Raw genomic sequence first — 15,455 nt, forward strand, 5'->3', positions numbered from 1 at the left:
GAGGAGAGATTACTCTTAATGACCGGGAATCTCAAAGGAATGCTAGTGTTTTGTCCCTTATCTATCTTTCCCTCTTACGATCTATCGTCTGTCTTATCTTGCTGCTTTCCCTGTTACAATATATCGTCTATCTTTTTCATTCACTGCTTTCCCTATGAGTCCACGGGGAAATGAAACACGATAAGTTCCCAAGTGCACTTTCGTGTTATAATCACATCATCAGGGGATATACAAGAAATTATAAATATATATATATATATATATATATATATATATATATATATATATATATATATATATATATATACTCACCCTAGCCTGAGCCAGGTACCCATTTCATCGACCAACCCCTGGGGGTGGATAACCAGCTGGGTTGACTGTGGACCGGCTGATGCCACCAGCATTCGAACCAATGCCCTGTCGAATCTGGGCAGCCCGTGAGTGCGTCATGGTTAGCAACGCTATAACCGCTACATCAAGAGAGTCCAAATGATTACCTCGACCTTATCTTCGTACAACAGACTCAAAACCCATACATGTTTCTTTCCCATCTAGTTCACAATCCCAACTGTAACTACACAGCCCCCATCTTCTCTAGGAACAACTGAAAACGGGGGTAGAAAAAAAAAAAAAACGGGACGTGTCGTCCCAAAACTTGCCAACGGCTCCCGAACCTGGATCATCCCAGGGAGGGGATATTTTCATCCCAGGGGGAAAGAATGTTAAAAGGTCGCAACCCTCACATTTGTTCTGGGGACGCATCACAGTTCACAGAAAATGGCGAGTAGGAGCCTGACAGTTCAATTAATCTTTTGGCTGATCCAAAGACCCCCCCCTCTCTCTCTCTCTCTCTCTCTCTCTCTCTCTCTCTCTCTCTCTCTCTCTCTCTCTCTCTCTCTGCCCCTTCTTTCACTTCTCTCACCGTCTGTGTCTTTTTTTCCTTCCTTCCTTCCTTCTACCATTTAGTTAAATGTCTTACTGTCTCTTTATTCCACATATGATGACGATAAATGAGTTATTCTCTGCTATTCCCATTTTGTGGTTTGTTAGTTATTTGGACATTAGGTATATATATATATATATATATATATATATATATATATATATATATATATATATATATATATATATATATATATATATATATTCCAATGAGTCCAAGGTGAAAACGAAACACGATAAGTTGCCAAGTGCACTTTCATGTCATAATCACATCATCAGGGGAGACATAAGAGAAAGAAATATAACAGTCACTTGATATACAACGAAGAGACGTAGCTGGGACGAGAGGGCCATTTGGTAAACAAAGTGACGAACGAGAGAGAGAGAGAGAGAGAGAGAGAGAGAGAGAGAGAGAGAGAGAGAGAGAGAGAGAGAGAGAGAGAGAGAGAGGGGGGGGGGGGGAAGAGCTGCCATTGGCGTAGCCAGTGTTTGCGAAGCCAATGAATGTGCATCAAATATTTGCCGAACGTATATTTAACAACCATTCGTTGTAAACTACCACCCGCCTGCCGTAGTATGTACACGCTTGAACTGGGCAAATATTCTTTGTGTCTGAAATAACAACAAACATCGAATCCAATTGATTCTGATCCTAAATACATCTTACTGCAGTAACCCCGACAATGCCACTACAGTACCCACTACAACTCCACTACAGTACCCACTACAACTCCACTACAGCACCCACTACAACTCCACTACAGTAGCCTCTACAACTCCACTACAGTACCCACTACAACTCCACTACAGTACCCGCTACAACTCCACTACAGCACCCACTACAACTCCACTACAGCACCCACTACAACTCCACTACAGCACCCACTACAACTCCACTACAGTAGTCCCTACAACTCCACTACAGCAGCTTCTACACCACTACAACACCACTACAGCAGCTTCTACACCACTACAGTACCACTGGGTGTAGGTAATGAAGGCCTCATCCTAGATGCGTCGTCAGAAACACAAAAGCGTCTGGGTTCGATCCTCTTACCCCACCAGCTTCACACGTCACGCTAGGGGGGGGACACCCCCTTCCCCCCACCTGCCATAGCCTACAGGAGCGGGGTGGGTGGGGGAGGGGTGGGGGAGGGGGGGTCGATCCCAGGGACTCCCGTCCCAGGTGTAGAACCATCAAGACAAGAGGATCAACTCCACGTTTACCTTCCACACACACACACACACACACACACACACACACACACACGTAGAGAGAGAGAGAGAGAGAGAGAGAGAGAGAGAGAGAGAGAGAGAGAGAGAGAGAGAGAGAGAGAGAGAGAGTATTGGGAAGGGGTTCGAGCCCAGCATCTGGGATGAGGCGGTGTGGGGGGGGGGGGGGGGGGGACCTGCGTGGCAGAGCTGGGATAAAAGACGGGACGGGGGGGGGGGGGGATATTCTACAGCCAGGCTGCTACAGGTGTGGTGTTGGGGGGGGGTCTGGGAGAGTGAGGGAGAGTGGGGGAGAGTGAGGGAGAGTGAGGGAGAGGACAAGGGTTGGAGGCTTGGTGGTCTGGACAACCTGGAGGGGGACTGGGGCCTTGTAAGACGGCCCCCTGGGGCAGCGTACAGCCTGTGGGAGGCCACAGGGGGAGGGAGGGGACGGGTGTAGAGCTGTGGGAGGCCACAGGGGGAGGGAAGGGACGGGTGTAGAGTCTCAGGAAGTGCACAAGTGCACCAGACAGCTGGTCGCGCCTCGCCCTCCAACATGGCCAAGATGGATCCCTCACCTTTACCACCTCTATATTTAGCCCCCTGAGTCTTGGTGGTGATGGTGGCCACCTGGAATACTTAATGTCTTCCTCCCTCCCCATACACTCCTCTTCCTCCATCAGGCTCTTCCCTCCCTCCCTCCTTCCCTCCCGCTAGCTATCCCCTGCCTGTCCCACGTCACACCCCTCACCCATCCACTTCCAGGAGGCTGGAGCCTCACCCATCCACTTCCAGGAGGCTGGAGCCTCACCCATCCACTTCCAGGAGGCTGGAGCCTCATCCATCCACTTCCAGGAGGCTGGAGCCTCACCCATCCACTTCCAGGAGGCTGGAGCCTCACCATTCCAGTTCCAGGAGGCTAGAGCCTCACCATTCCAGTTCCAGGAGGCTGGAGAAACATGACCAGGTCTTGCTGGGCAGCTGAGGGTGGATGGAGGGTCGTCTGGAAGGGCGGGTCTCCAGAAGGCGAGGGCCCTGGAGGGAGGGTGCTGGAAAGGGTCTTGTGACGTGAGGAGGGGCGTGAAGACCTGGAACTGGGTTGTGGACAGGGTTCGAATCTGCCGCACCAGACATTTAGGTGTTCGAATCTACCATAACAGACATCCAGGGTTCGAATCTGTAAAACTGCCTGGTGCTCTTTACAGCCCATCCTCACACGGAATGGTTACTGATGTTCTTGGACGAACGCTTCAAATACACCTGCGACGGATTCTTACCTGATTTCTGTGAGGCGGGGTAGCGCCGAGAATGGATGAAGGCAAGCAAATATATATATATATATATATATATATATATATATATATATATATATATATATATATATATATATATATATATTATCCCTGGGGATAGGGGATTAAGAATACTTCCCACGTATTCCCTGCGTGTCGTAGAAGGCGACTAAAAGGGGAGGGAGCGGGGGGCTGGAAATCCTCCCCTCTCGTTTTTTTTTTTAATTTTCCAAAAGAAGGAACAGAGGGGGCCAGGTGAGGATATTCCAAAAAAAGGCCCAGTCCTCTGTTCTTAACGCTACCTCGCTAACGCGGGAAATGGCGAATAGTTTGAATGAATGAATGTACATGTATGTATATGTGCATGTATGAGCGTTTATGTATATGTGTATACAATTGGATGGGCCATTCGTCGTCCGTTTCCTGGCGCTACCTATATATATATATATATATATATATATATATATATATATATATATATATATATATATACATATATATATATATATATATATATATATATATATATATATATATTGCAAGAGGTCACAGAGATGCACGTGGTCTACTATATGCAGATAGTCCACAGGGAAAATGGGAACAAGACGTTTCCAAGTGCACTTTCGTGTAATGATCTCCCCCTGATGAGGTGATCATTACACGAAAGTGCACTTGGAAACTTTTCGTATTCCATTTTCCGTGTGGACTACCTACCTACATATATATATATATATATATATATATATATATATATATATATATATATATATATATATATATATATATATATATATATATCCCTGGGGATAGGGTATCCCTGGGGATAGGGGAGAAAGAATACTTCCCACGTATTCCCTGCGTGTCGTAGAAGGCGACTAAAAGGGAAGGGAGCGGGGGGCTGGAAATCCTCCCCTCTCGTTTTTTTTTTTTTTTTACTTTTCCAAAAGAAGGAACAGAGAAGGGGGCCAGGTGAGGATACTCCCTCATAGGCCCAGTCCTCTGTTCTTAACGCTACCTCGCTATCGCGGGAAATGGCGAATAGTATAAAAAAAAAATATATATATATATATATATATATATATATATATATATATATATATATATATATATATATATATATATATATATATATATCATTAATGAGATGGCCTTGATCAGGGCCTCACCTGCCCATATCAACTCAGCTAACTTAAATACTTCGCGTCTTCCAGTACAGGACTGAACTTCCATGCACTTCCACAGTTCAGTATATCTTCAGGCAATATATCATTATAATCATCTATACATACAGAAGTCTAATTACCCAGCAGAGGTTTCGTCTACGGCAGTTACACATACCCGTCCGTTTATAGGGCCATTCCAAACGCGCGCCCTCCCCGGCTGACAATACCCGGTGCTTAAAATTGGCCATTACACTCGTGTGTAACGACCTCCCTAATTACAGGGTCATAGCTGAGAGGGTAAACCGACCAGTTGTGTACCACTCTGTGGAAACCACCTGACAGTATCAACAATAATAATATTACGTACCATCTACAGGATTTTTCTGAACTCCCTTTCCAGTAGAAATTGAGACATCATAAGTCGATATACATATATATATATATATATATATATATATATATATATATATATATATATATATATATATATATATATATATATTATCCCTGGGGATAGGGGAGAAAGAATACTTCCCACGTATTCCCTGCGTGTCGTAGAAGGCGACTAAAAGGGTAGGGAGCGGGGGACTGGAAATCCTCCCCTCTCGTTTTTTTTTGATTTTCCAAAAGAAGGAACAGAGAACGAGGCCAGGTGAGGATATTCCCTCAGAGGCCCAGTCCTCTGTTCTTAACGCTACCTTGCTAACGCGGGAAATGGCGAATAGTATGAAAGAAAAGAAAAAAAGATATATATATATATATATATATATATATATATATATATATATATATATATATATATATATATATATATATATATATATGTGCGTGTGTGTGTGTGTGTGTGTGTGTGTGTAACTATATCGCCAAATGAAAGGTGGGTCTTAATTGAAATACTGAGAGGATTATGAAAGGAAAAAGAAGAGACAAAAGAAGGTATTTACGAATTTTGGAGGAAGTGAAAACCCTGTCTTTGGAAATGTGTCGGTTCATAGTTATTGGGAAAGACATAAGAAGGAAGAGAAGTTCCAAAGCTTGTACGTATGAGGAAAGCAACAGTTATCAAAACGGCCCACCCTTGAGTTGCCGACGGCCACACAGTGATCATGTGACGCAGCAGCTTGCCTAGTATTGTGTGGTCTAGCTAGTGGTGGTGAGGGGCACACAAGCAGCCAGCTCTTGGGAGCAAAAAGCAAAGTAATACCTGTTGAAGAAGGAAAGTGAACCGACATTGAGGCGTAGGGCAAGGGGGGTCAAGTTTGGAAAGTTAGCCTGGGACAGTTTATAAGGATGAAGAGCTAGAACCATCCCAGGTGTGGGAGCAGGACTCCATACAGGGACGAATCTTGTCCCTTGTATAAACAAAAGAGAAGTTTGGACATCTAAACACGACCTAGTCATCATATGGCAGACTTAAACCATAAAGATCCGTGTAAAGCTCATGGTATCCTATGATTCATATGATAATTTCGACCTTAAAACCTGGGCAGTTTCTATTTACCATTGTCATATTAATAACCAGGGGGCCATAGCTGACGTGGGAGCTTCCCTTCCCTCCCCACTTACCCCATGTCAAATCCCCCTCATCAAACCACACCTTCCCTGCCAACTCAAACGACTTGCAACTTGAACCTTATTCCATCAGAGCAGAAGGGCGAAAATCCCCGAGCACCGTCAGAGATCACAGGGGGCAATGTAAAATATGACTTATTCATAAGGGTCGGAGAGGTCAGTTTTCTCTCCTTGAAACGGAGGGATATCAAAGCCCGCCCCCGGTCACGTAGCAAAGCACTCTCGCCTCTACTGCCACACGCCACAAGGACTAGGTTTCTCTAACTTGTGGCATGACATCTTGAAAGTGTGTGATCAATGATATGAAGTGTGGCGCTTGTGGAGTGTGTGATGGAGGTGTGGTGGAGGTGTGTTGGAGGTGAGGAGGAGGTGTGTTGGAGGTGTGGTGGAGGTGTGGTGGTAGAGGTGTGTTAGAGGTGTGTTGGAGGTGTTATGGAGGTGTGTTGGAGGTGTGTTGGAAGTGTGGTGGAGGCGTGGTGTTGGAAGTGTGGTGGAGGTGTGTTGGAGGTGTGGTAGAGTTCCTAAAGGTATATCCCTTACCCTGCTCCTGCCTGACATTGCTGTCCACGAGATGTGATCATTATACAACACCACGACTAACACCATAAGCTCCAATCAGTAGCAGGGAAATGATGGACTCCTTTGGCACGATAAAGTCTCTCGACGCACTTCTGTGAGTCAAATGACAGTGCTTAAGTCTCGATGTAGACTTTTCAATCTGGGTTTAGACATGCAGGAGGGTGCCAGGCGTGCACGGGATAGAATAAATTGGAACGATGTGGTATACCGGGGTCGACGTGTTGTCAATGGACTGAACCAGGGTATGTGAAGCGTCCTGGAAAGGTCTGTGGGGCCTGGATGTGGATAGGGAGCTGTGGTTTCGGTGCATTAAACATGACAGCTAGAATGCGGATGTGAGCGAACGAGGCTGTTTCTTTAGATTAGTCCTGGCGCTACCTTACAAACGTGGGAAATGGCAAACATATATATACATATCCTGACCAACTTACGAATTTCCCATAACTTCCCCACACCCCCGTTTTCTATCTATCCTCCTAGCCCCAAACATTAACGTATCCTGACAGCGCTGACAGCAATACTCCCTCAAGCAAACCTCTGCATGCAAATTAGGTCTCTCTCTCTCTCTCTCTCTCTCTCTCTCTCTCTCTCTCTCTCTCTCTCTCTCTCTCTCTCTCTCTCTCTCATGCAACGCCTGCTTTCTCTTCTTTCCCCCGGCTTTATCGCTCATATCTCCATCCCTCCCACTATACCAACTTTGTCTATCCATTCATCATCTGCCATCCTTCGTCTTGCAATCTGGCCTTACAAATGTCATATTTCCATCACTTTCAAAGACAATCTAGTTTTATTCTCATTCACTTTCATCATTTTCATTCACATTCACTATCAGTATTTTCAACCTATGTTGCCTTGGTGACCTTGGGGTCGAGCCCGCACAGGTTCGAATCCTGGTCGCGGCACTCGGTCCACAGGCAACCCAGCTGTTCATCCTCCTTTAAAGTGGACGGTCGATAAATTGGGTATATATGTGGCTTAGGTTTCCCTTATAAAGGCCGCCATATATACTCCATCCACATCTTCACTATATTTCATCACGATCCCTCACCATCCTCACACAACCATCCACATCTTCACTATATTTCATCATGATCCCTCACCATCCTCACACAACCATCCACATCTTCACTATATTTCATCATGATCCCTCACCATCCTCACACAACCATCCACATCTTCACTATATTTCATCATGATCCCTCACCATCCTCACACAACCATCCACATCTTCACTATATTTCATCATGATCCCTCACCATCCTCACACAACCATCCACATCTTCACTATATTTCATCACGATCCCTCACCATCCTCACACAACCATCCACATCTTCACTATATTCCATCACGATCCCTCACCATCCTCACACAACCATCCACATCTTCACTATATTTCATCACGATCCCTCACCATCCTCACACAACCATCCACATCTTCACTATATTTCATCACGATCCCTCACCATCCTCACACAACCATCCACATCTTCACTATATTTCATCACGATCCCTCACACAACCATCCACATCTTCACTATATTTCATCATGATCCCTCACCATCCTCACACAACCATCCACATCTTCACTATACTTCATCACGATCCCTCACCATCCTCACACAACCATCCACATCTTCACTATATTTCATCACGATCCCTCACCATCCTCACACAACCATCCACATCTTCACTATATTTCATCACGATCCCTCACCATCCTCACACAACCATCCACATCTTCACTATATTTCATCACGATCCCTCACCATCCTCACACAACCATCCACATCTTCACTATATTTCATCACGATCCCTCACCATCCTCACACAACCATCCACATCTTCACTATATTTCATCACGATCCCTCACCATCCTCACACAACCATCCACAGCCAACAATACTAAGAGGAGCTTATGTAAATCTTACAGTGATTCCCACTCCATCCAACTGTCTACAGTGGAACGGGACCACCTTTCCACGGTGGAACAGGCAATTTATCTTTCTTCATTGGAAGTGGACCATTCAACTTTGTACAGTGGAAAAGGGCCATTTACATTTGTACAGTGGAACAGGACCACTTACCTTTGTACAGTGGAACCCGACCATTTAACTTTGTACAGTGGAACAGGACCACTTACCTTTGTACAGTGGAACCTGACCATTTAACTTTGTACAGTGGAACCTGCCCATTTAACTTTGTACAGTGGAACCTGACCATTTACCTTTGTACAGTGGAACCTGACCATTTAACTTTGTACAGTGGAACCTGACCATTTAACTTGTACAGTGAAACCTGACCATTTAACTTGTACAGTGGAACCTGACCATTTAACTTTGTACAGTGGAACCTGACCATTTAACTTTGTACAGTGGAACCTGACCATTTAACTTTGTACAGTGGAACAGGACCATCATATATATATATATATATATATATATATATATATATATATATATATATATATATATATATATATATATAGAACCAAAGGGTCTTTTTTACGAGATAACACACACACACACACACACACACACACGAGTGTACGGACCCAGGGACTAACGGTGCCTGTGTCTCGCTTGTGTGGGGGCGCGGGCCACCCACGACAGAAGTGCGCGGACCAGCGGGTCAGCAACAAGACCAAGTACTACACTGTGGCCCGCACGATGCCCCCGTCCACCAAGATCGTGAAGGCCCTGATCTCCCTGATGAAGGCTTACAGGTGGAGACAATTTGTCCTACTCACCGAACACACCAGGAACTACTTCCAGATCAAAGAGGCTGTTAAGGTAAGCCGACGGCAAGGTGGGGAGATAATGAAGCATGGGGGGAGAGAGAGAGAGAGAGAGAGAGAGAGAGAGAGAGAGAGAGAGAGAGAGAGAGAGAGAGAGAGAGACTGGGGTTCCACAAGGTGTGGGCTTTGGACCCAGGATGATTTACATGAAGTGGACATTCTATGCTTGCCTCCACCTTCACTTCCTCCAAAATTCGTAAATGTTTTTCCTCGTCTCTCCATTTTTTTTTTTCATAATTTTCTCTATATTTCAGCTAAGGCCTGGCCTTAATATGGACCTTTCTCCGTGACTGGAGCCTTCACCATTTATAAAAAAAATAAAAGGAGGTTGGGAAGGTGAGGCGAAGTTTAGGGTGGAGCTGCTGAACTATTTGTAGAAAACGTGGAAGGATTTTTATTTTCTTTTTTTCTTGTCCAGATCTATGTGGCTTTTGTGTTGAAGTTGTTATTGTTGTGTGTGTGTGATGATGATGTGAGAGAGAGAGAGAGAGAGAGAGAGAGAGAGAGAGAGAGAGAGAGAGAGAGAGAGAGAGAGAGAGAGAGCGAGAGAGAGAGAGAGAGAGAATGTACCACTGTCAACGTGTGAGGCAAAGAGCCCCACGAAGGTAACTCCTCACCCTAAAGGAACCCAATATACCCTGCTCCTACACGGAGAGCAGGCCAGACGCTGATGGAACCCCTGAACCCCAGTGAACAGTAATTCCTGTGATTATATAATCAATCCACTCAGCCGCTTCTAATTATATAACTATCATCAATTAACAGAACTTATTAAAGAAAGATTATCCCCTCTCCCCCTATAGGATAAGTGACTTAGCGTTCTTTGTCCTCCCTCCCCCTATAGGATAAATGCCTTAGCGTTCCATCCCCTCCCCTGTACAGAGCTTCGCCGTGCACCACATGATGAACATCACCAAGGAGTACACCGTACCTTATGACTACACCTCCACCAACTACCACAACCTCAGGGACTTTGTCACAAGCAGCCTCCACTCGACTCGAAGTAAGCAACCCCACACCACGTCTTGCCTCCATATGCTTTTGTGAGTCCACGGGGGGAAAATGAGATCCGGCAAGTTGCCAAGTGCACTTTCGTGTCATATTCACATCATCAGGGGAGACACACGAGAGAAATATGAAACACGACAAGTTGCCAAGTGCACTTTCGTGTCATAATCACATCATCAAGGGAGACACAAGAATGAAAAGTCAGTTGGTATACAACAAATGGCCTCTCGTCCCAGCTACGTGTCTTCGTTGTATATCAAGTGACTTATATTTCTCTCTTGTGTCTCCCCTGATGATGTGATTATGACACGAAAGTGCACTTGGCAACTTATCGTGTTTCATTTTCCTCCGTGGACTTATAGGAATACATATATACTTGATCGCCGTTTCCCTAAATATTTATGCTGCTCTTTAAGCCATCTTCACAGTGTGAAAATGGATGACATTGTGAAGCGCACTTAAGACATCTCCCTAAAAATTGCCCAATGAAGAAAAGGATAAAACAATATTGTACCTACGGCATATGGTGGTCTGGTACCTTCCCGTTTTCCATCTGGCCTCGTCCATGGGTCTGCTGGGGTTAGAGAAAACGGCAAATGTTACTGACGTATTACAACACTTCATACATGAAATTTTGATCATTTATATATTCATATTTGCTGGTATGGAATGTCTTGGTTCTTCCAATATATATATATATATATATATATATATAAGCATTTAACGAACAGAGAATCAGTCATCTCTCTGTTCATTTCGTGACAAATTGGTTTTTAACGAAGTCTGAGGACGACGAAAGCCTTTGACGCTGCGCCTCCACCATAGCAAATCTCGTACGCTAACCACCCGGGGAAAATACATATTTCTGAAGGGGAAAATAACCCCCCCCCCCCCCGGTGTAATGGTTACATGGCGTTCCAGACCATGACGCATTCACGGGGCCGTCCAGCCAAGGGGGTTCGAGAGGGTATGGGTTCGAATCCTGGTAAACGGCCGTGGGTTCACAGTCAACCCAGCTGTTCATCCACCTCAAGGGGCTGGTCGATAAAATGGGTTGAGTCAACTGGTGACGCTGATTGGTTGAATTTTCATGACCCACCAGCAGCAATCAGGACATTTTTTTAAAGATTTCAATTCCATTTTGAACGCGTCCATGCCACCGCCATGAACATCATCTGACCAGAATCTCAATAATACGAATTATATCAAAATGGATTTAAATACAAAGAATACAATTAGGGGGAGGCGGTTAAAGTGTGGAACTAGGGTTAATTGCCTAGTTTGCCCATTCATACGAAGAGTGCGAATGAAGTTGCACTTTTCACAGATCACATAATGCCCTCTAACAGCAAGGACTCGAACCCAGGACCTTTTGAGTGGTAGTCAAGAAAGCTAATCGCCCGGACTATTATCATGGTCCGTTCGGTTAGCGTTCCCGACTACCACGCAAAATATCCTGGGATCGAGTCCTTACTGCTGGAGGGCATTATGTTCATTTTATATGTCATGCATTAATGTTACGTTTTCTATCGTTAGTATCACGCAGGTCTAATGCACACTTTTCACGGAACACATAATGCCCTCCAACAGCAAGGACTCGAACCCAGGACTTTTTTTTGCGAGGTAACCGGGAACGCAAAAGGTCCTGGGTTCGAGTCCCTGCTGTTGGAGAGCATTATGTGAAATATATATATATATTCTCGGTGTGGCAGTTTACGTGTTGGTGGCATCTTTCGAGATCCAGTGGGACTTCGTGCTGGCCCTGAGGGACGCCGTCCCAGACCAGATGGCCGACTACGCCATCGTAACGATCGACGACGACAAGTACCACAGCGCTAACGAGTCCCAGGAGATGAGAGGTGAGAAAGAGAGAGTTGAGGGAGAGGTGAGAAAGAGAGAGTTGAGGGAGAGGCGAGAAAGAGAAAGCTGAGGGAGAGGTGAGAAAGAAAGAGTTGAGGGAGAGGTGAGAGAGAGAGAGTTGAGGGAGAGGTGAGAAAGAGAAAGCTGAGGGAAAGGCGAGAAAGAGAGAGTTGAGGGAGAGGCGAGAAAGAGAAAGCTGAGGGAGAGGTGAGAAAGAGAGAGTTGAGGGAGAGGTGAGAGGAAGGGAGAGTGAATTTCCATCAAGAGACCATTAGGAGGAAGTGGGTCATTTCCAGTGTGCCACCTGCCACAGTGTGTGACCAGTGTGAGTGCCACCTGCCACAGTGTGTGACCAGTGTGAGTGCCACCTGCCACAGTGTGTGACCAGTGTGAGTGCCACCTGCCACAGTGTGAGTGCCACCTGCCACAGTGTGTGACCAGTGTGAGTGCCACCTGCCACAGTGTGTGACCAGTGTGAGTGCCACCTGCCACAGTGTGTGACCAGTGTGAGTGCCACCTGCCACAGTGTGTGACCAGTGTGAGTGCCACCTGCCACAGTGTGTGACCAGTGTGAGTGCCACCTGCCACAGTGTGTGACCAGTGTGAGTGCCACCTGCCACAGTGTGTGACCAGTGTGAGTGCCACCTGCCACAGTGTGAGTGCCACCTGCCACAGTGTGTGACCAGTGTGAGTGCCACCTGCCACAGTGTGTGACCAGTGTGAGTGCCACCTGCCACAGTGTGTGACCAGTGTGAGTGCCACCTGCCACAGTGTGTGACCAGTGTGAGTGCCACCTGCCACAGTGTGTGACCAGTGTGAGTGCCACCTGCCACAGTGTGAGTGCCACCTGCCACAGTGTGGGACCAGTGTGAGTGCCATCTGCCACAGTGTGTGACCAGTGTGAGTGCCACCTGCCAGTGTGAGTGCCACCTGCCACAGTGTGTGACCAGTGTGAGTGCCACCTGCCACTTAGTGTGAGTGCCACCTGCCACTTAGTGTGAGTGTCAAGAGTGACGTCATCATCTGGCCCCCCCCACACAGGAGTGCCGGGTAACAAGGTCGTAACCACAGTGTCCATGGCCGAGCGTCTCTACCATGGCTTCCGGGCCGTTGTTAAGATCACCCCAGCCTACCCCAACAACCCCAACTATAAGTAAGTCACAACCCCAACTATAAGTAAGTCACAACCCCAAGTATAAGTAAGTCACAACCCCAACTATAAGTAAGTCACAACCCCAAGTATAAGTAAGTCACAACCCCAACTATAAGTAAGTCACAACCCCAACTATAAGTAAGTCACAACCCCAACTATAAGTAAGTCACAACCCCAACTATAAGTAAGTCACAACCCCAACTATAAGTAAGTCACAACCCCAACTATAAGTAAGTCACAACCCCAACTATAAGTAAGTCACAACCCCAAGTATAAGTAAGTCACAACCCCAAGTATAAGTAAGTCACAACCCCAAGTATAGATAAGTCACAACTCCAAGTATAAGTAAGTCACAACCCCAAGTATAAGTAAGTCACAACCCCAACTATAAGTAAGTCACAACCCCAAGTATAAGTAAGTCACAACCCTAAGTATAAGTAAGTCACAACCCCAAGTATAAGTAAGTCACAACCCCAAGTATAAGTCACAACCCCAACTATAAGTAAGTCACAACCCCAAGTATAGATAAGTCACAACTCCAAGTATAAGTAAGTCACAACCCCAAGTATAAGTAAGTCACAACCCCAAGTATAAGTAAGTCACAACCCCAACTATACGTAAGTCACAACCCCAAGTATAGATAAGTCACAACTCCAAGTATAAGTAAGTCACAACCCCAAGTATAAGTAAGTCACAACCCTAAGTATAAGTAAGTCACAACCCCAAGTAAGTCACAACCCCAAGTATAAGTAAGTCACAACCCCAAGTATAAGTAAGTCACAACCCCAAGTATAAGTAAGTCACAACCCTAAGTATAAGTAAGTCACAACCCCAAGTATAAGTAAGTCACAACCCCAAGTATAAGTCACAACCCCAACTATAAGTAAGTCACAACCCCAAGTATAGATAAGTCACAACTCCAAGTATAAGTAAGTCACAACCCCAAGTATAAGTAAGTCACAACCCCAAGTATAAGTAAGTCACAACCCCAAGTATAAGTAAGTCACAACCCCAACTATACGTAAGTCACAACCCCAAGTATAGATAAGTCACAACTCCAAGTATAAGTAAGTCACAACCCCAAGTATAAGTAAGTCACAACCCTAAGTATAAGTAAGTCACAACCCCAAGTAAGTCACAACCCCAAGTATAAGTAAGTCACAACCCCAAGTATAAGTAAGTCACAACCCTAAGTATAAGTAAGTCACAACCCCAAGTATAAGTAAGTCACAACCCCAAGTATAAGTAAGTCACAACCCCAAGTATAAGTAAGTCACAACCCCAAGTATAAGTAAGTCACAACCCTAAGTATAAGTCACAACCCCAAGTATAAGTAAGTCACAACCCCAAGTATAAGTAAGTCACAACCCCAAGTATAAGTAAGTCACAACCCCAAGTATAAGTAAGTCACAACCCCAAGTATAAGTAAGTCACAACCCCAAGTATAAGTAAGTCACAACCCCAAGTACAAGTAAGTCACAACCCCAAGTATAAGTAAGTCACAACCCCAAGTATAAGTAAGTCACAACCCCAAGTATAAGTCACAACCCCAACTATAAGTAAGTCACAACCCCAAGTATAGATAAGTCACAACTCCAAGTATAAGTAAGTCACAACCCCAAGTATAAGTAAGTCACAACCCCAAGTATAAGTAAGTCACAACCCCAACTATACGTAAGTCACAACCCCAAGTATAGATAAGTCACAACTCCAAGTATAAGTAAGTCACAACCCCAAGTATAAGTAAGTCACAACCCTAAGTATAAGTAAGTCACAACCCCAAGTAAGTCACAACCCCAAGTATAAGTAAGTCACAACCCCAACTATAAGTAAGTCACAACCCCAAGTATAAGTAAGTCACAACCCTAAGTATAAGTAA

General features: G+C 45.2%; 1 protein-coding gene across 1 annotated transcript in view; it reads left to right on the forward strand.

The window, feature by feature from the left end:
* The window catches only part of LOC139761224 (receptor-type guanylate cyclase gcy-12-like), an 85,460-nt gene that overhangs the window by 35,467 nt on the left and 34,538 nt on the right, over positions 1–15,455 (forward strand). Inside the window, exons 4-7 of the mRNA XM_071685266.1 lie at positions 9,371–9,550; positions 10,438–10,558; positions 12,276–12,422; positions 13,465–13,576. Of these exons, the coding sequence (XP_071541367.1) occupies positions 9,371–9,550; positions 10,438–10,558; positions 12,276–12,422; positions 13,465–13,576 (560 nt within the window). The remainder of the gene's footprint in view (positions 1–9,370; positions 9,551–10,437; positions 10,559–12,275; positions 12,423–13,464; positions 13,577–15,455) is intronic.

The sequence above is a fragment of the Panulirus ornatus genome, chromosome 39 (genome assembly GCF_036320965.1).
Source record: "Panulirus ornatus isolate Po-2019 chromosome 39, ASM3632096v1, whole genome shotgun sequence".
Lineage (NCBI taxonomy): Eukaryota > Metazoa > Arthropoda > Malacostraca > Decapoda > Palinuridae > Panulirus > Panulirus ornatus.